At 43.3% G+C, this 24,345-nt stretch overlaps 1 protein-coding gene across 3 annotated transcripts in view; it reads right to left on the bottom strand.

The window, feature by feature from the left end:
- Positions 1-22,515: 22,515 nt before the first annotated feature.
- Positions 22,516-24,345, bottom strand: part of LOC124805101 (probable cytochrome P450 6a13) — a 147,582-nt gene continuing 145,752 nt past the window's right edge. For all 3 annotated transcript variants that reach the window (XM_047265544.1, XM_047265545.1, XM_047265546.1), the window contains exon 9: positions 22,516-22,844. In XM_047265544.1, coding sequence (XP_047121500.1) covers positions 22,675-22,844 — 170 coding nt within the window. In that variant the 3' untranslated portion in view covers positions 22,516-22,674. The remainder of the gene's footprint in view (positions 22,845-24,345) is intronic.

Here is a 24,345-nt window from a genome sequence, read left to right as displayed (position 1 = left end):
GAGTTCGTTGTTCGTACCATTGTTGTCCCAGAAGTTTTTTTCGTAATTACAAATATTCATAAGGCATAAGATTTGATATATAGACAAATACATCTGTATCTTGAATTGCATACGCCAAATTCAAGTTTTTGTGTGAGTACATACTTGCTATTACTTCTTTTGTTACAGGACCCAGTGACGTAACGACAGCGGAATCGGACACCATTTGAGAACAACATGTACTCAGACCAGAAGAAAGCCCGATGTGTCCTCTGGTATCACGAGACACTGCCACGACAAACAGTCCAGACAAACTTCCAGATGGCATGTCATAGCCAGTCACCGCATGTTAAAAGCATCAGAATGTGGTACGCGAAGTTAGAGGAAAGTGGGGGCGTCTGTGATCTCCCTAGAACAGGAACGCCTGGACCTAGTGCGCAGACAATTCAGGCAGTAAGAGATGCCTTCGTGAGAAGTTCCAAGAAGTCAGTCCGCAAAGTCTCACGTGAGTTGCAGATCTCGAATGCATCAGTGCATCCTACATAATCAGTTTATTTTCCGTTCGTACAAAGTACAGATCGTGCAGTCCCTCCAACAAACGGATTACTGGGCTCGTTATGACCATGCTGTTGCCATTCTGGCTGAGATTGAGAATGTTGGTGACTGTCTGAAACGCATCCTTTTATCAGATAAGACGACATTTCGTTTGAAAGGTGTTGTCAACCAATCTGAGGGTCCGAGAATCCGGACGCCGTGTCTGACAAGAGGAAGGCCTCAGACACGGCCAACCGATTCGGCTCAAATTTGGCAGGTTGCTTGTGTACAACCTAAAACGAAGTAATCTAAGATATTTTGGGTCAAGACCCCCTCGTTTTTGAGAAAATCGCCCCTAAAGGTTATGAGGAGCAATTGATAGATAATTGTAAATAGAGCATTATTCATCATCAGCTATGGGGTCCGAAAACACATACTTTTCCAGAAATCGAGGTAAGAAACTTATACAACTGCCACTTCTGTACCAACATGGTAAACGCTTTTTGCCGAGAGCACCGATAGCGCAACGGCCAAGGTAAGTGGCTGGGAATCGGAGAACCTGGTTTCGAATCTCGAAAAAACCTAGCGGATGTTCTTCTTTTCGTTTGTATTTTTCCATATCTCAATTGATAGGGATAGGAGGGTTAATAAGGTAAGTAAATCAATAGGAATGATAATAATAAGATAGGCAAATAAATTTCTCAAACCTCTTGGGATAGTAAACAACTAAAATGTTACTCCAGGTCACTTTACAACGGCTCTTCCAGTCACTGTTACGTGTCCTCACTTTTCTTCGAACAACTAGATGGATGGTACTTGTCTTACAAACAGACTTGTCAAACAAATATACTCTCGGCACCAAGAACATCTAATGAATGCCATCTTTCGACAGCTACACTGTTCCTTCTGAGGAGTCGGCGGAAAACAAACTTGGTTTACATTTAAACATATGTCTTTTTCGTGAATTAATTTTGATGCGTACCACGCATACGATATCACTGCCTGAAAAATCGGTGCTGGAAGTTGGTTATGAATTATGCTGTGAATAGTTATTCCATCCGTGCGGTTGTGCAATTCCCGCTGGGTTTCCAGAAGCACACTGCAATTCTGAAGCCTGGAAATAAAGTTTTTAACCTGGCGATAGAAATAAGCATCACACGGCTGGCACACAAGTGTGCAGTTTGGCGGTATTACTTTTACCGTGCAAGTCGGCTGACCCTCGCCATCAATAAACATTGTGTCATATATTGTAGTATTAATTTGTCCACTCCAGGAATCCAATATTAGACAAAACTTGTTATCAGAAACGTATGGTTTTAAAACATTCTCAAGAAATGCTCTGTAAATTACATTCGTCAGTTTCCCGGATTTGGAGCAGGTAATGTAAACATTTTTCAAAGAGTCGGTTAAACGACTGAACTCTTCTACAACCCGAGGACCAAATGTAACATTCGTTTCTTGTAAACACAGGAAACCTTAGGCAACACACTTCCAGAGGCCGTGATGGCACATTGCGCCGTGTACGAATGTGTCACTTTTTTTTTTGCTACCATCTGCGACAAGGGTTCGTTTTTCTCCCTTATGCGTTAACGTGCGTCGAATGTTCACCCGATACTCGCATCCTGTTTGATCGGTGTTGATCACGTAATCACGATTAAAACCGGTCATAAATGACGCCGTTTGCGTGCTGAAAAGAGCTGTCACTTTCTGTATTTAGTGACGTGCCGTTGACGAATTTTATATTCCGATTTGAAATTTCTTGCCCAAGATAATGATGCAGCAAACGTAAAATCCTTGTTGGCCGTATATTTAAGCGCTGCACCTGCAGCCCACTCCTGAAGTATTCTTGTTGTTACATTCTCGTTACAACGAGATTCGACAAATCGGTCGTATGTCCACTTATTTATCGCCTGGTATTTGTCGTATCTTGTCCCTCCTTTAACGATATCACTTTCCCACAATTTCAAGTCCTTCTTACTTTTCAGGGCTGTTGTTGCTCCGTTCTTTTGCAGTGTTTGTAAGTTCCAATTTGGATGATTCCTGGCTAGCGCTACCGCCTTTAATTTTACTTCAGGGGGTATAGTACCGTAGTCCAAACGTTTAGTAAGCGGTTCGTAATACTCATCGGGAACAGATGCACATATTCCCAGTGACGTGGAGATTTCCAAAGTGTTATGACCATTTTGCGATTCGCTAGTCGGGATATCTTCCTCTAAATCACCTTCTGCTTCGTCTTCATGGCATAGTACTTCAGTATCAACAAAAGTCATTTCGTTCGTCAGCTCCAAAAATCGCTCGACAGTAGCCGCTCCTATCAATCTGGACGCCGAGAAACAGAGCTGCCTGGTTCTGATAGTGCATTGATAATGTATCTGTCTTGCAACATTTTTACAAACCAAAACACAGCGTCGGTAACTTCCCGCAGACGTACACATTTTTCACAACGCTGACGCCATGATTCCATGGCAGCGGCGAAGGCTTCTTTAGGAGTCTGTTTTGACCACTGGAAAATCGCTGAGGCAACAGCAGCACGGCTGGTGAATGTGCGGCCACGGAGAGTGTCTTTCATTGATGGAAAAAGCCAAAAGTCACTAGGAGCCAGGTCAAGTGAGTAGGGAGCATGAGGAATCACTTCAAAGTTGTTATCACGAAGAAACTGTTGCGTAACGTTAGCTCGATATGCGGGTGCGTTGTCTTGGTGAAACAGCACATGCGCAGCCCTTCCCGGGCGTTTTTGTTGCAGTGCAGGAAGGAATTTGTTCTTCAAAACATTTTCGTAGGATGCACCTGTTACCGTAGTGCCCTTTGGAACGCAATGGGTAAGGATTACGCCCTCGCTGTCCCAGAACATGGACACCATCATTTTTTTAGCACTGGCGGTTAGCAGAAATTTTTTTGGTGGCGGTGAATCTGTGTGCTTCCATTGAGCTGACTAGCGCTTTGTTTCTGGATTGAAAAATGGCATCCACGTCTCATCCATTGTCACAACCGACGAAAAGAAATTCCCATTCATGCTGTCGTTCCACGTCAACATTGCTTGGCAACATGCCACACGGGCAGCCATGTGGTCGTATGTCAGCATTCGTGGCACCCACCTGGATGACACTTTTCGCATTTTCAGGTCGTCATGCAGGATTGTGTGCACAGAAATGCCAACTCTGGAGGTGATCTGTTCAACAGTAACTCGGCGATCCTCCAAAACAATTCTCTCCACTTTCTCGATCATGTCGTCAGACCGGCTTGTGCGAGCCCGAGGTTGTTTCGGTGTGTTGTCACACAATGTTCTGCCTTCATTAAACTGTCGCTCCCACGAACGCACTTTCGACACATCCATAACTCCATCGCCACATGTCTCCTTCAACTGTCGATGAATTTCAATTGGTTTCACACCACGAAAATTCAGAAAGCGAATGACTGCACGCTGTTCAAGTAAGGAAAACGTCGCCATTTTAAGTATTTAAAACAGTTCTCATTCTCGCCACTGGCGGTAAAATTCCATCTGCCGTATGGTGCTGCCATCTCGGGGACGTATTGACAATGAACGCGGCCTCATTTTAAAACAATGCACATGTTTCTTTCTCTTTCCAGTCCGAAGAAAAAAAATCGGAGGCCTTAGAACTTGAATGCACCTCGTATATACAGTACTCGTCATATGTTACTTACAGAAGAATACTGTATTCATCCACAAAAGCCTAATGACGGAAAACAACTCTTTCCGATTGACTTCTATAAGGCTCGTTCCGGACACCTTCACTCTTCCTGGTTCACAACTATGATACGACGAAGAGGCAACCTGGACAACATAACTCCCCCCTCGTGCATTCTGTCCCGTGCCTCGCTGTAAACAAGCGTTGCGCGGTTGGCTATCTGTGATCCCTTGTGGGGAATTCGCAGCACTCTTACTCGGAGTTGTGTCCATGTGACAAGGCTTAAAAGTTTAATACTTTATTAACGGCGTTTGGGAAATTAGTTTGCCTACCTTATTATTACCATTCCTCATTTATTTACTTACCTTATTAGCCCTCTTATCCGTATCAATTGAGATATGGAAAAATACAAACGAAAAGAAAAACATCCGCTAGGTTTCTTCGAGATTCGAACCCAGGTGAGCCGTGGCGCTCGATTATTCCTCTGGTTGAGGTTGGCACTATGTGCGATCGCTAGCGCCTCCTGTCGGAGCGGCTCTTAACGGGAGAGTGAGGACGAGTAAAGAGAGTCTGGGGCGGACAGGAGGGGAGAACGGACATGGCGGCGAAAACGGACATGGCGGCCGCACTCTGAGGCGACAAGAGAAGAGTTGTGCACGGCCGAGAAGGGAGCGTTGAGCAAGGCGGCAGTCAGCATCGCTTTCCGGGGAACACAGAGTTGCGGCAGTCCAGCGAGCAGACACCAGCTCCAGGAGCAGTGCTCCGGTTTGTGGACGTGACGTGAGTCGTATTTTGGCGCAGTGTAGTTTGCTTGGTACGCATCTACTTCTCCCTTTATGCCCACGTGTGTTGTTCTGTCCGTATTTGCATTGAAAAGGTTGCGCTCCGGCTGGAACAGTGGCTTGTGCTTTACGTTCATGCAGCCTGACTCATTTGTTTGCTGCAGGCAGCTGTAATTTCAGAGTTTTTTGTTTTCGTCGTGAACAAGACAGCTAACGTGTGACCTGTTTTGGGTTTTGGAGTCCTGTTTTAGGCAACCTAGTTATCATCCACACAAATGTATTGCTGCCGAGCGAGGTTAGCCCTAATCTTGTGAAACTGAGCTTTCAGTGACTGGCTCGTCTGCAAATTAATTAATTTAACCTTTGTGGTGTGTTTTTGCTTTCAATGGTGAATTTGTCATTCATTTGTGGTTCAAATGGTTCAAATGGCTCTGAGCACTATGGGACTCAACTGCTGAGGTCATTAGTCCCCTAGAACTTAGAACTAGTTAAACCTAACTAACCTAAGGACATCACAAACATCCATGCCCGAGGCAGGATTCGAACCTGCGACCGTAGCGGTCTTGCGGTTCCAGACTGCAGCGCCTTTAACCGCACGGCCACTTCGGCCGGCGCATTCATTTGTGTATGTTTCGCCGTTAATAACTGTAAGATAGCAAGGTCTTGAAGGGCTTGTGTATCGTGACTGTATTTTGGCTACTGTTTAATTTGATTTCTTGTTTATCGGTCTGGTGAAAACTTATGCCAAGTTTGCTAATTTCCGCCTGTGGTTCGGAAGTTGGTTTTAAGGTAAATCCGTGGGTAAATTTTTACTGCACCTAACTGTTAACTGATCTTGCGTGGAACTAATGCCATTATTAAATCGTTTCTTGTGTGCTATAAATTGTATTACCATAGATAAGGAGACAGGGCACATTCTGTGGTCGAGGGGTAGGCACGGTTGCTGGTTTGCGCGTGGCGTCTTGTCGCTCGCTATCATTTCCCGCGTTAGTACGGGCGGCGTGAGATTTGTTTGCTCGCGGTTGTATGGCCGCTAGTCAGCTGTGCCTGCTCCCGCTTCAGGGTGTGCCGTGTTTCGTAAGGCGTACGCCGACTTTGTCACTGTTACTCCTGTGTTATTGTCGGTCGCTTACCGAAACGTTAGTCTGTTTTAGCACGGTGGCCACTGGGCCGTGACGATGTCGGTTGATGACCAGCGTTGGGGCGGTCGTCCGCTCTGATTGGCTTCGGTCGCTTGGACTTGGCAGTTACGTTCTGATTAAAGAGATCAGATTTGTTTATTTGCAGTAAATTCCTAAGTAGTTTGTGAGGAAGGTTGAGCTTTTCATGATTTTACACAATTCAAGCATTTTGGTAAGGCATTTTCCTATCCGTTTTATTTAAAGTAGAATTATCTATTGGGGTTATTCACGTGTTGAAGCTTAACATAAAATTTGTAATTTAGCTTTCATGATTTTAATTTAAGCATTCTTGTAAAGCAGTCCTTTATCTACGTTTTATTGATTGGTAATTCTTTATTGGTGTTATTCACTGGTTGAAGGTTAACATATGTTTGTAACCAAGTTTATGTCCTTGCTTAATTGAGATTTGTTAAGAGCCTTTATTGCTGGAAGATCATTAAAGCTTGGGTGCTTGTAATTGTGAATACCGTTGTCTATGTTGTGGGCTACCCTTCCACTTCCACAGCCAAGCTGTCCTACCATCCAGTTCACCGGGATTTCTCATTCCCAGCCAGCTACCTTTTTCTTTTTTTTTTTTTAAATCTCATTTTGTTCGCTTTTGTTATTGCATCTCCTCGGGGCGGACGTTGTTAAGACATCCATTTATGTTCGTTGTTGATCGATTGACTCAGTTTTTTTATTACAGAGGACAGCTAACCCTCTGACCGAACACGCTGAGCTACCTTGCCGGCATACAATTATCTATCGATCCACCAATTTTAAGTCGATTGCTCATCATAACCTTTAGGGGTGATTTTCTCAAAATTTCCGGGGTATTGACTCAAAATATATTTGAGTGCTTCGTTTTAGGTTGTACACAAGCGACCTGCCAAATCTGAGCCGAATCGGTTAGCCGTGTCTAAGGCCTTCCCCTTGTGAGTCCACCAGGTACAGCCCTAAACTAAACGTTTGGTGCGGTCTTCCGAGTGGTAAAATCATAGGACAAACGACAGTCACAGCCAATACCTATGTTGATGTGTTGCAGTTCCTTGTTGTGGCACAGATTCAGGACATTCCGGAATTAATTTTCCATCGACGGGGTGCTCCGCTTCATTGGGGGTTAGATGTTTATGCCTATTTTGGTACAACCTTCCCGGGAAGATGGATCGGGCGCGGTGGTCCCATCAACTGGCCTCCACGATCACCACTGGATTTTTTCCATTGGGGTAATGTAAAAAGACTAGGTTCACCAGACGGAAGTGAACGATACCGCGGCATTACGACGTAGAATTATTGACGTGGTGACATCCATCTCTTACGAGTTATTGACCAACACGTCGGTGGAACTAGAATATAACCTGGATATCCTTCGGACAACGAAAGGAACACACGTCGAATTTTATTTTGTGTGTGTGTGTAAACAAAAAAACTTTAATATGTTACCTGCATTTCAAGATAAAATACTGTCATATTTTTTGTCTAACGCATGTTTGTAACCAGGGAAAGACTTCTGGGATACCCTGTATTTCCTGATTGGTTATATAACATATTAGAAGATGGTTACAAGCGCTTTATGCCGTAACTGAAATAGCAGATAAAAAACTTGTACAGACAGAAGTAGAGATGACGCTCTTTAAATGTTAGTATAGTGGTTTCGGTAAGGGCGGACTCATCTTACACGACTAAGCCACGCCAGATCAGCAGCATCAGGGATGACAACCAGCGCTACGCCTCTGTCACATGAAATGTTGCTGACGTCACTGGCTGCTGACAGCGGCGTCCAGGTAGAGTGTAGCGTTCGAAAGGCCTGGACAACCTGCTGCTCCTTCCACAGTGACAACCCTAAAAGGAAAATGACTTAAATATTCCTCCAACACCAGAGCACTGAGATTTATGCAAAGTATGGAGAGAAAGGAACTGACCAGTTGCCTCAACCATGTGCCTTTGTGATGTGATTTTAATTTAAGGGTCGCTCCATTCGTATCTAGAACATGCCAGCTTGCCTGTTACAGCGAACGTCGTGTGGGGGTAAAGCATGAATCGTTAATGAAATTAGTTCTTTTTGCATAAGATACATGCATTACTGTTTAAATCGAGCTAAAGCGTCAACAGGGAAAATAGTAAATGGAGTTATTCTTAAAATTAACTGCTTTTGCATAAATGGATTATTTTAGACTTTTAAAAAAATTAAATAAAAAGAAAGCAGTTCATAGAAGTTTGCATTGTAAGGAATGCTCCACCTCCAATTAATGTGACGCACCAACAAAAAATAATTAACAGGGGCAAAATTTTTAAGTTTGAGTGTGCTTATTGACGAACACAAATCGGAAAATCCATATAGTAGATCTGCTGAAACGCTTAGGTTAGCTACTCTTACCATAAGAATAATTTTCATCTTTCGGACGTAAAAATCAGGAGAATATTTGCACACCGGTAGTTTCATGTCCTACGGGATAACATTCTCTGGCTACACCTCACTTAGGAAAAACTATTAATTGAGCAATAGAAAGTAATTTTAACTGCATTTGATGTTTACACTTGCACATCACGCTGACATCAGTCTAAGCAACTAGAATATTAACCACAGCTGTTCAGAATATACGTTCATTGACAAAAATTTCTTCCCAACAATCTACTATAGCTTGAAAGAAATAGAGGTATTAACAAATACGGTATTAAGAGAAAAAAGGATTTGCACTTCCATCTAGAGAATCTAACTTTGGCACAAAAAAATAGTGAAATACACACATATAAAACTCCCTAACATAAAACAGAAATTCTGACAGGCAACATAAACGTTTTTAAATGCGGCATAAAGTTGTTTCTCCTTAAGCACTTCTTCTACATTGAGGTGACAATAGTCGTGTGATACCTCCTAATATCGTGTCGGACCTCCTTTTGTCCTGCGTAGTTCAGCAACTCGATGTGACATGGACTCAAAAAGTCGTTGGGCACCCCTTGCAGAAATATTGAGCCATGCTGCCTCTATGAGCAGTCCATAATTGCGGAAGTGTTGCCGGTGCAGGATTTTGTGCACGAACTGACCTCTTGATTATGTCCCATAAATGACCGATGGGGCTCACGTCGGGCGACTGGGTGGCCAAATCATTCGTTCAAATTGTCAATGTTTTGACATGGCGCACTGTCATCCATAAAAATTCTGTCGTTGTTCGGGAATGGCTGCAAAAGCAGCCGAAGAGAACCATTTGCAGTCGATGATCGGTTCCGTTGGACGACAGAACCCAGCCCATTCACACAGCGCACATCATTATGGAGCCACTGCCAGTTTGCACAGTGTCTTGTTGACAACTTGGGTCCATAGCTTTATGGGTCTGCGCCACACTCAAACCCTACCATCAGCTCTTTAGTCATCTGATCAGGCCACGGTTTCCCAGTCGTCTAGAGTCCAACCCATGTGGTCACGATCCTAGGAGAGGCGCTGCGGGCGATGTCGTGCTGTTAGGAAAGGCACTAGCGTCGGTCGTCTGCTGCCAATGCCGATTAACGCCACGTTTCGCCGCACTGTCCTAACAGGTACGTTCGTCTTACGTCCCACATTGATTTCAGCGGTTATTTCACGCAGTGTTGCTTGTCTGTTAGCACTAACAACTCTGAACAAACGGCGTTGCTCTTGGTCATTACGTGAAGGCCGTGGGCCGCTGCGTTCTCTGTGTTGAGAGGCAATGCCTGAAATCTTGACACTGTAGGAAACGCAACATTGAATTCCCTAATGATTTCCGGAATTGAATGTCCCATAATTCTGTCTCCAGCTACTATTCCACGTTCAAAGTGTTAATTCCCCCTTTTCACAAGAATCACCTGAATAAAAATAACAGCCCCGCCAAAGCGCTGCCTTTTTTACACTGTGTACGCGATACTATGGCCATCTGTGTGTGTGTGTGTGTGTGTGTGTGTGTGTGTGTGTGTGTGTGTGTGTGTGTGTGTGCATATCTCTATTCCACGATATTTATCACCACAGTGTACATCTTAAAGGAGTCCTTCAACAAAAATAAGTAGTCAGTTATAAACCTGCGAATGGTTATCATCCCTGGAACGCAGTTTGTGCTTGGTGTTCAAAAAATGCTGGTTAAAAGACAAAGTGTGTTCCTACGTAATTCCAGACACAGGAATCTTTTTAGTAGCACCTATACAATGGCGATCTTATGGGTTAAGACTTGCTTTGAGAAACTGGACATCACCTCTTCATCGTATCGAAACTCGAAGAAAACATGTCTTTATGTGTACCACACGTTTACCTACATCATGCATTAAAGTAATATGTAGTAATGCCAGTGAATATACACAGATATTTTCTGCTCATTGTAAAGACGTTTATGGTTAAAAATAAATTTGCTTGTCACAACCTAATTTGGAACATATTCCATATCTGTTTTAACTGATACTATATTTTCAACAAAAATGCTTCTGTTCCTATTATTGTATAAAAGTGCTTTTTATCTACAGTGCCAGCGAATTAAAAATATATAATTAGTAAAAGTTAACAAATTTTGTCCATTATGGACGTTGTGTCCAGAAATTAGTTTCTCATAAAGTTAGTCGTCAACTAACTGCACTGGTTCAGGAGTATGGCAGGAATCTTACGCCAGTTTTTCAACAACATCCTAAAGGAAGTGCCTTCCTCCACTCTTTCAGTCAGAGGTGATCTTTTCTACTGTATAGTGAGGATGAATGTGAGGAGCACTTTTGCAATGTAATTTTCTCTCCGTGCAGGACGGTGCAGGGTAAATGATGGGTGCCGGAACATAGTCTGCAGCACCAAGGTGGCCAGAGATATCAATTCTTATCCGACGAGTACGTAACGGTCAACCTTCTCACATGCCTTCACTTCATGAAATACTACTGACAAGTTTGAGGTTCGACTCCGCACATTGGCGTACAGTGTGGTGATGCCAGTCCGTTTCGCGAAAATTCTGATGATTTGGAGTGTTCTGCCACAATAAAATTTGGTATCAAGTACCCCCATGTGAAGTGATTTGGTAGCCATCTCGGTTATAGAGATACTTAACGGTAGTATCTCCTCCAGCTGTCACTTGAGAATGTGTGTGGTTCTAGCCTTCCCTGTCGGATACAAGAAACAGAAGATAATATAATATTTAATTATTTCTTAATACAGTTTAGTAAATGTGTAACTTAGGTTATTTGCCATTGCCGCTACAAGGCGGAAGCACTTTACTGTGGTTCGTAACCATGTCGTGAACAATTTCAGCAATCTGACTTATTCTGTTCTCGGATGGTACTGACGGCTAAATGTATTTCTATGGATTCGACCTTATACAATGGTGGCTACTAAAATTATAACAACTGAAAGAATAGGAAAGACGCAAATTTTCTTATCGCTATTAAATTTGTAAGTGATTTGAGAGTTTTGCATTAATCAATCATTCTGCGGAAAACAAAAATTTGCTCTGAGACATGTGCTTATATTCATTTACAATGTGTCCAGATTATTAAATAAAAAATAAAAACAAACATTTTTATAACGGCGGAATGGTCAGTTTCCCATGGACGTTTTTTCACAGCACACCTGTACACCTTCAGTACGTGGTCGAACATCCCTTTTCTCTGATGCAGGCTTGAATTGGTCGTGTCATATCATCGACGATATCGGGACGCCTCTGGTCTAAGTTTCCGACTATTCAATAGCGATTCTGCGTCAGTCTCGCTAATCGATAACACACATGTTCGATTGGTTCATTTCTGGGGAACAGGCAGGATAATCCACTCTGCGTTATCATAGCATGTTGAAGGAACATGCTCACCAGAACAGCACGATGAACTCACGAGTTATCATCATCGAGACGAAACTGTCACCAAAATGTTGGCGATACAGTCCCACTGTTGATTGCAGAATCTTGTTCCTTTATCGCAGAGCAGTGGGAGTGCCCTCAATAACCACGAGAGGTATACTGTGCCCTCCTGTAATGCCACCGCACATCATTACGCCACCAACCTGTTGCACATGTGGGTCACATTGTCGGAGGTGTTCGGTATAACCGGATTGTCTGCAAACACATTGTATGCGATTATTATGGTACAAATCCGACCGGTTAGCCGTGCGGTCTAACGCACTGCTTTCCGGGCGGGAAGGCGTGCCGATCCCCGCCACGAATCCGCCCGGCGGATTTGTGTCGAGGTCCGGTGTGCCGGGCAGTCTGTGGATGGTTTTTAAGTCGGTTTTCCATATGCCTCGGAGAATGCAGGATGGTTCCCCTTATTCCGCCTCAGTTACACTATGTCAGCGATTGCTGCGCAAACACTGTCTCCACGTACGCGTATAGCATAATTACTCTACCACGCAAACATTGGGGTTACGTTCGTCTGGTGTGAGACGCTCCCGGGGGTTCCACTGGGGCCCGAACCACACAGTAATCCTGGGTTAAGTGGGGTGCGGAGGTGGGCCTGTTGTGGAGTTGTATGTTAACTTCTGAGGGCTACGGTGGGGACGAAGCCTCTCCATCGTTTCTAGGTCCCCTGTTCCATACAATACAATACAATCATGGCACAAACAGATCCGAGTTTCGTCCGCAAATAACACACAATGCCAATCCTGTGGTGTCCATTCGGCATTATAGCTTGCCTCTCTGTAACGGATTCCACGATATTGTGGTGTTCACCATGGTCATAGGGAACGGAGATTTGCATCGTGCAATCGTCTTCTAATACTTAGATGCAATATATGAGGACGTCTAGCATCTTCGAAACCCAAATTCAGTTCTGGAGCAGTTATCCCACGGTAGGTTTGGCTCAGAAGTCATAGATATCGATCACCCTGTGCACGTATCGAACGTGGACGGCTTGTGCAGTGTAACTGCTCAGCACGAGCTATAAACTGGGCCAGTTCTATCTCCGCAGCAGGTTTGACCCCAGTGCATACGTCGAGCAACTTAGTTGGTTGATAAGCCTTCAGTCCATAACGTGATGATGCAGACCCGATCATTGGTCGCGATTGTCCTTTGTGCAATGCAGGACGTTCACTGTACTGTTGCACAGGTGCTTTGCTTTCAGCCGAAATGCTATAATCCATTCGAGTGTGGTGTTCTGCTCGTAGGTAGCACCAGTGTTAATTGTATATGTTTACAAACAACGTCAGGGGTGACCTTCCGACAGCTACAGCAACAGTCACAGTAGCAACACACGTGCACGGCAGGGTGATGCAAAACTTCTGTTCATGTGTGTAGTGCACAGATCTGGCACCTGTGGCAGCATCATTGGCTCTAAAGTAGCTGTGCATCAGGATGACACGTGGTGCTTTCGCTGCAAACAAACCCATTTCCTGACTCATGGAACGGGACGGCTGCACGTCAGAGTTCTCTCTGGGCTCTAGATGCGTGGGACCATTGAGATGCTGCGTGGCGTTGAGTACGGTCCTCCTGAACTCAACGATTCAATACTTGCATGGCAGTCGTGGGATATTTTCAAGGAGGGTCGTAGCTTCGTTGAGTGTCTGATTGACACCCTGGCTGGCTACTGCCTGCAGCAGTATTCCGCTTATGCGTGCTCCAGCGCAGTGACATGACGTCACATGCTTTGAATAGTCCAGAGCATTTGGCCATTGTCGGTTGCCGTCGTCTGCTGTTGTTGTCACCCCAAGGTGAAAGACCAGTACGCATTTTCTTCACCACCAGGGTCAGGTGTCATTCAGTGTCACACCTCCTCCTTCCTTTTGAAATTCCAGGGGTGTTTAACAATCTCTATGGCCTCTCTGAACAGCGTCTCATGATATCCGCTTTTGGCTGCCAGTACTTGAGCCCTAACAAAATGAATGTTGTCGTCTCCTGGCTGAAAAACGTGTTCCGCAACAGGTCATATGTCAATCTCTACCCTTCTGCATTTGCCCTTGTACTCTAGAAGACGTGTACTTATATTCCACCGTGGGCTGGTAACAACAGCAGCCAACAACGGCCAATGGCGATCGGGTATTCAAAGCATATGACGCTAAGCCCCTGCGCGGGAGTACGTATAAATGAAATTTTACTGCAGTCAGTAGTGAGCCAGGGTGTGAATCGGACACTTAAAGAAGCTACGATCTCCCTTCAAAATGTCATCCCACCTTTCGGTTTTAACGTGAAATCCATCCGATCATGGCGTAACAGCCCGGAATATTTTAGTAATTGTGACATTTCTAGCCGTGAAAGTTTACATTTTACAAACGACGTAAGCGCATCCGACCAGTCAGTGGTAAATATGCAGTGTTATATAGTGAATGTATGAGAGTAGTGTGTCAATGATGATGAGTTACAAATCGCAATGGAGCATGTAACGGTACAACACTAAACAACTTCTTTGTTAACAGAATTACTAAATTTCGATCAGGTAAATTGTTCATCTTTATACAGCATAACTTTGAAAAATAACAGTTGGCATCACTGAAGCAGGGGTCTACTGGCATTGAGGGGCCGGCCGAGGTGGCCGAGCGGTTCTAGGCGCTACAGTCTGGAACCGCGCGACCGCTACGGTCGGAGGTTCGAATCCTGCCTCGGGCATGGATGTGTGTGATGTCCTTAGGATGGTTAGGTTTAAGTAGTTCTAAGTTCTAGGGGACTGATGACCTCAGAAGTTAAGTCCCATAGTGCTCAGAGCCATTTGAACCATTTTGGCATTGAGGTCACTGTATGAGACACGCGTAATGTGGACGCTCATGCCGTCTAGCGGTTGCAATGATGCAATCTGGTTGTAAAAATGAGTGGGTTACCAACCTGGAGGTAAAGAAAGAAGGAAGGTGGCACTGCAGAATTACTGTGTACGTTGTTTTGAAGCCAGACGGGGTGGGGCCTGCCGCCATTTTAAGTAGCCCAAAACATTAGTAGACTACTGTTTACGAGTGCTTCTTGTTCATTACTTCTGTCACGTGCGCGCACCAACTGTTTTAAATACTAAAAATTATAGAGCTTACATGAATAATGTAGTGTCTGGAAGGCAATTTCAAACGTTTTTCTGTTCTTAAATTCATATTTGCTCTAGTTATAAGACACAGTCAGAGCGACTTCATGGGGAAGTGTGTCACCAGGGTGAACTGAGGGGGTATGAATGCGGTGAACCTAATGTTTTGGGCTAGTTAAGATAGCGGACATAGGCTACAAGTTCGTGACGTATGCCACTTCCCTTTTTATCTCCATGGTTACGAATCATTGTAACGTGCTGCCGGCTTGTGGCGGCAATGGCAAATAACCTAAGTTACACATTTACTTAACTATATTAGGAATAATCAAATATTATATTATCTTCTGTTCCTTGTATCATACTTATGATACAACCACAGAAGGAGATTTTACTCGTCACCACCTTCAACTATTTATAGTGCTCTGAGCGGAGAAACTATGAGAGGAGCAGAACACTGAAATATTGACGATTAGTGACAAGAACATGTACATTTATTGAAGAATACTCAATTTTGTACAAATCGGCTCAGACAGCAGATCCTGAATTTCCACTACTATTCCAGAAGATCAGGCTAGACAGTAAAGAGTTCTTGTCCCACTAGAATGTTCACTGACAACGGGCTGGGGTGGACTCAATAAAAGCAGAAGATGCGGCGCGAAATACACGAGTAGAAGGCGGTCTCCTCGGTAGTCGAGCTGACTTGGACGTGCTCAGTCTACAGTGATGCTGGTGCATGTCACTTCTCTGGCGGCGCCACTGCTAGACTTCTTGGCACCACACTGTTTATTTTGGTGTTAAAATGACTGTAAAATTATGTATTGTGTCTCAAAAACAGTCTTGCCTTTAGAAATGAGTAATGATTTTTAAAGGAATTCCCGCACGTTAATGGGAGCGGAGAAGCGATAGCTCTCAAACAAAGATTGCCTAAGTAGTCAGTAGTATTGTGAGCACAGTGCACGTGTATGGTGTTTGCGTGGTGAAAATCGAGCGCTGGTAAAGTTAGCCTCAGGTGACTCGTGAATGAGGCTACTATTATACGTTAGTTGCAGCTAAACTGTGTGTTACGTAAAAAGAGATTCTCTTTGGCTTACTGTGGAGTAAAAAACCTGTTGTATTGTGTATCATGGGGGCTCACCAACCTGCAAGACAGATGCTGCTAGCTATATGTGCAACTGAAGGCCCTGTAGCATTCAGAACTGCAAATAGTAAGCTGCCACTTCAGATTTCAGTAGCATTCGTCAAAGAGGCCTGGGCATAGCTCATTAATACTTGAAATGCAACATTTTTATTTTGTCTGTGCTTTACAAAGTCTTATTTCCAAAAATCAGCATCCCCTGTGTTTGCATCTCTATGTGCCGCTAATTATTCTCAGACTTCTCAGCAGCGTGACCGACACCAGACTCTCTCACCCAATACTTCTCGAATGCTACATAGGCAACGACAATACTACTGACAACAAAAGATCATACTGCTTGTACTCAGAACCTCTGTGGCATAACATATCGACTATTAAAGATTTCCGTTTGAAAAGTATACAGTGTACAAGTATGATTCATTGAATAAAAAGAGATCTCATATCGCTCTCCTCAAATACTAAAAACAAGCTAGAAGCCTTGCAGAAGAGAGTGGAAGCGTTCGAGATGTAATGCTGTAGAAGAATATTGAAGATAAAGTGGACTATAAGATAAGGAATGAAGAATTAACGAAGAAATGAAGATATGGAAAACACTGACAGGAAAAAGGGAGATAATGATAGGACTAATGTTAAGACATTAGGAAATAACTTTCTTGGTACTACAGGGAGCTGTAGAAGGTGAAAGCTCTAAAGGAAGATGGAGACTGGCATACATCCAGGAAATAATTTATGACGTATGGGATCTGAAACATGGCCAGTTTGAGAGTCTTTTCGTCCACGCAAACAGTAAGACGTCATTTGGAGTACCAAACGTTTACTACTTCTATAAAGGCATTGCCATCTGGGACACATAGCTCATCAGTAACAATATATTCTGCATAGTTAGCTGACCAGTAACTACGATCTATTTATCACTAAATTTTAATTTACTCACATACGTCTGTTTCCAACCGCAAAACTGTCTGTGGTGACGTTACTCAGTATTAGATATTCGTCAGACAAGATGGCGAAAGTGTACAGTTGGATGATGTAGGAAGTCCAGTCAGTAGTTTACGGAAGTGAATTGATGTTCGCGGACAGACTTAAATACCTACTTACAGCGGGAGTTAACACTTACTGTACACACAAATGGCACAGGGTTGGTTATTCTACTTGTATAACACATTACTGTCAAGCGAGATTACAAGCAGGTTAATTAAAAGAAATACATACGAAGTAAGTCTTACCATCCGTGTGATTCCTTGGTGAAAAGGTTAGGAATACGCAACTGCAATGGAACTTTTTAAGAAAATCGGTCAGAATTAACGATTTTTCTTGAATGTTGAGATGTCTGCGAGTTCCACATGGTTTAGAACAGCACTGAGCCATTATTAGTAAAATGGTCAACAACTGAAATGATTTATACATCGTGTCAAATTTCTTCGCGGTACTTCCTTCTGAACAAGGCGGATACTGTTTGTGTGATACAACATAAGAATCTCCAACTTTTCGCTTTGTTGAGTCCTGCTCCTGTTTTATGGTTCTGGATACTGTAGGAATTTCACGAGTTGGCGTGTAGTTAACGGTATACGCGAATAGAAAGTAGTTAGGCACTTTATGGTAATCACGGCTGTGTACTGAGCAATATAGATCTGCCAGCAGGAGCCTAGATGAAGTATTCAAATATAAGCAGGTCTTGAGAGGCTACTGTCAACTGTGACGCCTTACAGTTAAGAGCTTTCATGTACCTACGTGTTATGGCAGCCTGCGTTGTTCCAATATAGTCTCAAAGCGCCGCTGTACGTGTTGAACTGTGCTGAGTCAACAAGTAAACACTGTTAAATCGCCAAAAGGCACTGGCTTGCATCACAGCCAGCCCATAGAAATTGCTGCTAATGGGATAAAGACAGTGCTCCAAACATCCCATAATTGCTTTTCCTTTATGTGTCGTTACTGGCCTTTTCTCCTCCACGATAAACTTTCGGCTTACTTCTGTCTTCAAAATCTTGTAAATGGGTAGCACCGACACGGAACACATTGAAGCTAATATCCATTCAGTACTATTGATGCGGCATGTTGGTATCGTACACAGTTCGATCGGTGTCCTTTAAAATAACGAAAGAACAAGCTTATAGAGTGATTGAGCTGCCCAAACCTATGGGTTTTATGCAACAAGCTTCAGAAATATTCATATTCTCACTCGAATGTGCAGACTGTAGGACCCACAGAAAAAATTAACGGAACCTTTTTGTAGGAAATTTAATGTAGTCAAATTTTATATTGTATATGTTTTCGCTGGAGACCATAGTTTTTGAGTTATTCAAGAAAAATGTGTTTGGAGATCACTTTTGTGCATCTTTCTTGAATAATTCCAAAACTACGGCCTCTAGTGCAAACATTTCCCAGCATAAAATTCAACTGCAATAAATTTCCTACAAAAAGGCATTGTTCATTTTTTTCTGTAAGACTAATAGTTTATGCATAGCAAGCGAGAGAATGTGGAAATCATGCACGTGATATTTGAAAGTGCTGCGGATTGCATAGAACCCCTAGGTAGAGGCAGCTGACTCATCCTTTATACACCTGGAAACAAGATTTTTGACGGGTTGCAGTTTGAAGAAAAGTCGCAATGTATTTCAAAATCAATATTATGTTACGTCTATGACTGTCATTTGCATTTTATAAACTCTACGTACCTTCAGTGTGGTTCAATAGCAATATTGATATGGTACGCCGCATTTTGGGATGCTGTAATCATCACACGTCCATCTATTAGCTACAAATTATTTTGCGTGACTACATACGACACAGGTGTGGTGGTTTTGTTGTAGACTATGTCTGTGAGGTTAGGAGGCAGCGTTTTGCCGATAAAATTACTGTAAAACAGCATTCAAAAGTTTTTGTCCCTTCGTCATTTATTCTATGAAAGTACTCATTAATTACGTATAGTGTAAATATCAGTTCCAATATCTGAAACATAAAGTACTAAACAGAAACAATAACAACGTTTGCACTTCCACAGAGCTACGTCAGTACCGAAATCATACATGGATGTACTGATAACACGCTTAACTGGAAAATAAATGCACTTCCTGACAAAAAATGGAGCAGCCAGTAGGGGAGAAAGGAAACGAAATGAAACTTCACGGATTGAAAGAATATTTATTGTAATTTTGGCGATTACAAAATCAAGTCAGAATAACAACGAACTTGGCAGTATACGCCCACGTGTCATTACGACGTTCCATCCGCTCTGGCCTGGGTGTAAGCACTGATTCGTTTTGGAAGGGTCTCATAAAGTCTTTGTCGACTCTGCGATGGCAGTCTGGTCCACAGCTATTGTATCTTGACATCCTGATATTGTCGCTGTGACAGTGGAAGTCAGGGCTGGTCCCACACATGTTTTATTGGCGACAGATCTGGGCGCATTGACATACGAGGGTTGCCCAGAAAGTAACGCATCGCATTTTTTTTCTCAGCCGAAAACAATGCTACGAATGCGAAACGTTACATATGTATTATTTGAAGTTTCCTGAGCGAGCGCGCCAAGTTTCCGTCACTTCCAACAGATAGCGTAGCTGCAGGATGGTTTCAAAATGGCATCTATATGTGATGTACGTTACAGGCAACGTGCCGTCATTGAATTTCTCACTGCAGAGAAAGAAACTGTGGGGAATATTCACACACGCTTGTGCTAAGTCTGTGAGGCATCTGCTGACGACAGTAGTATAGTTAGTCGCTTGGCATGGAAGATGAGGTGATCAGAAGGCGGTTCGGCGGAGCTCCACGATTTGCAGAGGTCGGAGAGGCCATCCACGGCTGTCAGACATGACGTGTTGCAGCGAGCTGATATTGTCATTCGCAAGGACAGACGTACTATGACTCAGCAGTTGGCGCTGCATCTGTCAATTAGCAAAGGAAGTGTGGATGAAATTTTCCACACTGTCGGATATTCAAAAGTGTGTGCAAGATAGGTCCCGGGGTATCTAACGGTGGATCACAAATTGCACAGAAAAAACTTTTTTCGTGAGTTGTTCTCACGTTTTGAAGCTGAGGGTGGGGGTGGGCAGCTCCTTGTCCCGGATTGTGACAGGTGATGAAACCAGGGTTCACCATTTTGAGTCCGAAACAAAACGACAGTCGATGGAATGGCGACATTCCCACTCCCCACAGAAGAAAAAATTCAAAGCAAATGCTTCCGCCATTAAGGTCATGATCACCGTGTTCTGGGCCAGTGAAGGTGTGATCCTCATTGATGTGGTGATAAGAGGCGCTACCATTAAATCAGAAACATATGTCAACACATTAGCAAAACTCAAGACGCGCTGCCGGCGACTTCGGCGCCACAGCAACCATGGAGATGTTTTGCTGCAACACGATAACGCTCGACCAACACAAGTCCGAGGACTGCTGAACACATCGCAAAACGGGGTGGGACAGTGTTACCCCATCCACCCTACAGCCCTGGCCTAGCCCCTCGGACTTCCACTTGTTCGGGCCATTATAGGATGGCATTCGCAGAAGACATTTTGAGGACGATGAGGAAGTGATTCACACAGTAAAGCACTGGTTCCACCACGAATTCAAGGATTGGAACCTGCAGGGCATAAACGTCTCTGTTTCGCACTGGAAGAAGGTCGCAAAACGGGATGGAGATTACGTGGAAAAATAGGGTGTGTAGATAAAACACCATTCTTTCGAGTGTATAATCCTCATTTTGTTCAATAAGGAGTTGTTGAAGGAAAAATGCGGTGCATTACTTTCTGGGCAACTCTCGTACGAATATCTTTTGCGTTATGGAAAGCAGACAGGTCTGTAGTATTTTTGTACACCGAATATCGTATTATAGGCGAAGCACAGTTTCATTTTTTTAATGCTATCTTCCACAGTTCGTGAAGCCTGAGAAGGTGCACGATACTTCATATGAGCTTAGCGAGGCAACTTCGCGCTTCTTTCACGATCAGAGTAACGCGATTTTGTTAACATTTCTACAGCAACGACAGATTTTTGCGGCAGTTCCAGGGAGATAGGCTCTCAGTTAGTGTTGCGGCTGTCTTCTGCACTTTGCTGTTGAAAAATGGTAAGACATGTATCAACACACAGGGATCTTCTCTCGCCGAATGGAATGTAGTTCAAACCCAGTCTTGCAAATGGGGAGATTGATGGTAATATAGGTGTCAGATGTGATTTGAGAGACTGGACTTTCACTGTATCTTCTGTCTCGAATATCACACATACGTTTGACATGACGAGAGGTATTAATGAACACCTCGGAGTGCATGCTAGGTGACACGAGATATGTGTGCATGATATTTTGCTACTGGAACAACACATATAACTCATGGTTTAGGAACAGCAACAATATGAACCAGGTAATGTTCTGAATGCAGCGTTCGCAAGATATGTACGATCATTCTATGCTATTTTTCTCCACTCCATTTTACCAAGCACATACTCGGTGGTTATTCTATCACAGAGGTCCAGTGTGGGCTGTAATTATCGTATGGCAGCGCAACTTTGTAGCTAATCTAACGCGTTAATGCGGAACCGGTTTACTCTGGAAAGAAATTAGTTCCGATTTTGGCCACCAGGTGCAATCTGGTGCTGTGAACGCCAGAAAGACGTATAGAAATGTTTCTGTATGTAATGGGTTAGGAATGGAACGTGAGCAGAAAAGGACAAACAAGTGAGGAAAGCCTAATATTGAATTTATTAAGTGCCGTTTACACAATTTGTTCCATATGAGTACTAGAGACGTCGATGAGATGCTAAACAGCCTCAGATTTGCACCTGATCGCCAAAAGTAGAACTAATATTTTTCCAGCGTAAATCGGTTCCACATTAACGCATTAGCATATCGACCAAGTTTTCCTGTCATACGATAATTTTAGCCTACACTGGACCTTAGAACCACGCAGCAGTTGTCTAATACACTCCGGAACTTGCAGCTCTCCTGAACAACTCTGCAGTCACAAAGGGCATCAAAGTTAAACAACACTTCACCCAATACACGAAGCCATGGACCAGCAACCATGCACAACAAACGACTAGCCGTCCGCTGTGACTGAGCGGTTCTAGGTGCTTCAGTCCGGAAACACGCTGCTGCTGGTCGCAGGTTCGAATCCTGCCCCGGGCATGGATGTGTGTGATGTCCTTAGGCTAGTTAGGTTTAAGTAGTTCTAAGTAGAGGACTGATGACTTCAGATGTTAAGTCACATAGTGCTTAGAGCCACTTTTTTAACAAACGACCAGAAGGTACGTACGTCCATGACAGTTGTAGATTTTGGGTCTATTTTATTAGTATGGGGTCGAATGAACGCCTTTTAAAATGAGCTACGGGTAGGTCTCAGGGATATGAATTACAAGTAGGTCTCAGGGTTATGAATTTTTAAATGATATGGTTTATCAGAGTTTTATTTATTAAGATTGTGTATTTGAATTACAAACTAGTTAACAATTGGATTTTTAAACTTTTTTGCGGTTAAATGAAAATCCTTGTAACATTTAGAAGAAAGCAACGTTCCATCTTCCACGCGTCGTCAACGGTGGGGAATGAGTCAGTGGTGCAGTGGTTTGAAGTTGAGCCACAGCCCGTCCTTGCAGAGCCGGAGGACTGCCAAAGGGTTGATCCTGATGGTCTTCGGGGTGCGCGCACTGCAGCGGATCTCCGTGTTGAGCACGATGGCAGCCACGCCCATCTTCACCTGTGACAGCGCGAACCGCTGCCCTGTCATAAAGAGAAAAGTCCCTGTGACTGTGTTGTCCAGCAAGTATCGAAAAGCTTCAGTCGTAAGTGAACAAATATTCGTGTATGTTACCCTCTATGTAGTAACTATACCGTGTCCAGCGAAGGAGCCCCTGATTTCAAAATTAAATACTTCGAAAACTAACATGGCAATTGTCCAGTCCGACATGCCGAAACGTACCCTGAAATTTTTCACAGGGAAAGAGAATACCGAAAGAAATGCACTGTCAAAAGTTAAGTTGCTAAGGCGTACTTCAAGTATATTAAAAAAAACGGTAAAGATACTCATTTTTGCTAATGAAGAACCGTTTATAGCAGCAGTTTGTACGGCCCTTGCTACCCAGCTCGTGAATCGGTGAATAAAGCAGACGCAGCTGTAAAAAGGCAACGTGGTGCCGCGTAACGCTAAATCCAAAGTACGCACACGCTAACTTTACGCCCTTAAACCAACCAAAAATTTCTCAGCTTATTAATTTTTTGAATAACTTACAATTCACATTGTCAGCTAAATTGTTGCAGATGTAATTGTTACTAATAGAGGAGAGAAAATCAAGGCAGCGTATAATGTTCATCACAAACGACTTTCATCAGTCGGACCTTAATTTTTTGACATTAAATATTTTACAATCATTCCTGTAGCACAGTCCTTAAGAGTTCAATACTGCATATTTTGCTAACAATGAAACAGTTCCTTGTTTATGCCCTATAGTCGTCACAAAAATACCAAGTGCCTATTGGATGACGAAAACCTGGTACACGTGGTAAAAGAAAAATGGATGCATTAAGGCACTTCACAGTAATTACTAGTTTCACTTAGACAGAATTGGGATGGAGTGAGAAATGGTCGTGGCCGTTGTTCTGCATATTGTGCTGCATACCAGGCATACTTGATCAAATTAGTAAATCGTGGAGATGCAAACCGACAATGCACAAATGACTAAGTTTAACAACATTGCTCCATTGATAAACGTGAAATGATAAAAAACTATCGAAAATTGCACTGTCTGACAATTTCCTGAAAAATGCTTTACGCTGTCGAAACTTCTTTATAGAGAGGCTGAATCACACTATTTGTTCCGGATAGAATCCGAATTATATTAACAGCCTTTCTGCCGTCCAAATGACAGAGGTCAAAGGCCAAGAGTCCTACAAAAGTAATGAACTTTTTTTGAGGCTAGTAAGAAGACGTTTTGGATGATATTCTGAAAATTTTTCTCGGCCATTTTTTTCAGATTTTACTACGTCGACTACAAAATTTTTGCCACTAACCAGACTTTTTATAAAATTTTTGGCCCTGATTTGCTTTGAGGTACCTGAAGACAGGTATAAAGCTGCAAAAACGGTAATCCACCGATACGATCACTGGCATTGTTATATACGAATACGTCATAACATTCACCGACTGCAGATGCGACTCTTGTCTTTTTTACCCTCAAAACGATGAAGTGCGGTCTGCACGCCATTCTACCACGAAAGCTGACTT

The sequence above is a fragment of the Schistocerca piceifrons genome, chromosome 7, assembly GCF_021461385.2.
Source record: "Schistocerca piceifrons isolate TAMUIC-IGC-003096 chromosome 7, iqSchPice1.1, whole genome shotgun sequence".
NCBI classification, from domain to species: Eukaryota; Metazoa; Arthropoda; class Insecta; order Orthoptera; family Acrididae; genus Schistocerca; species Schistocerca piceifrons.
Note: the sequence above shows the minus strand (reverse complement) of the source record. Positions and strands in the feature narration are given on the sequence as shown.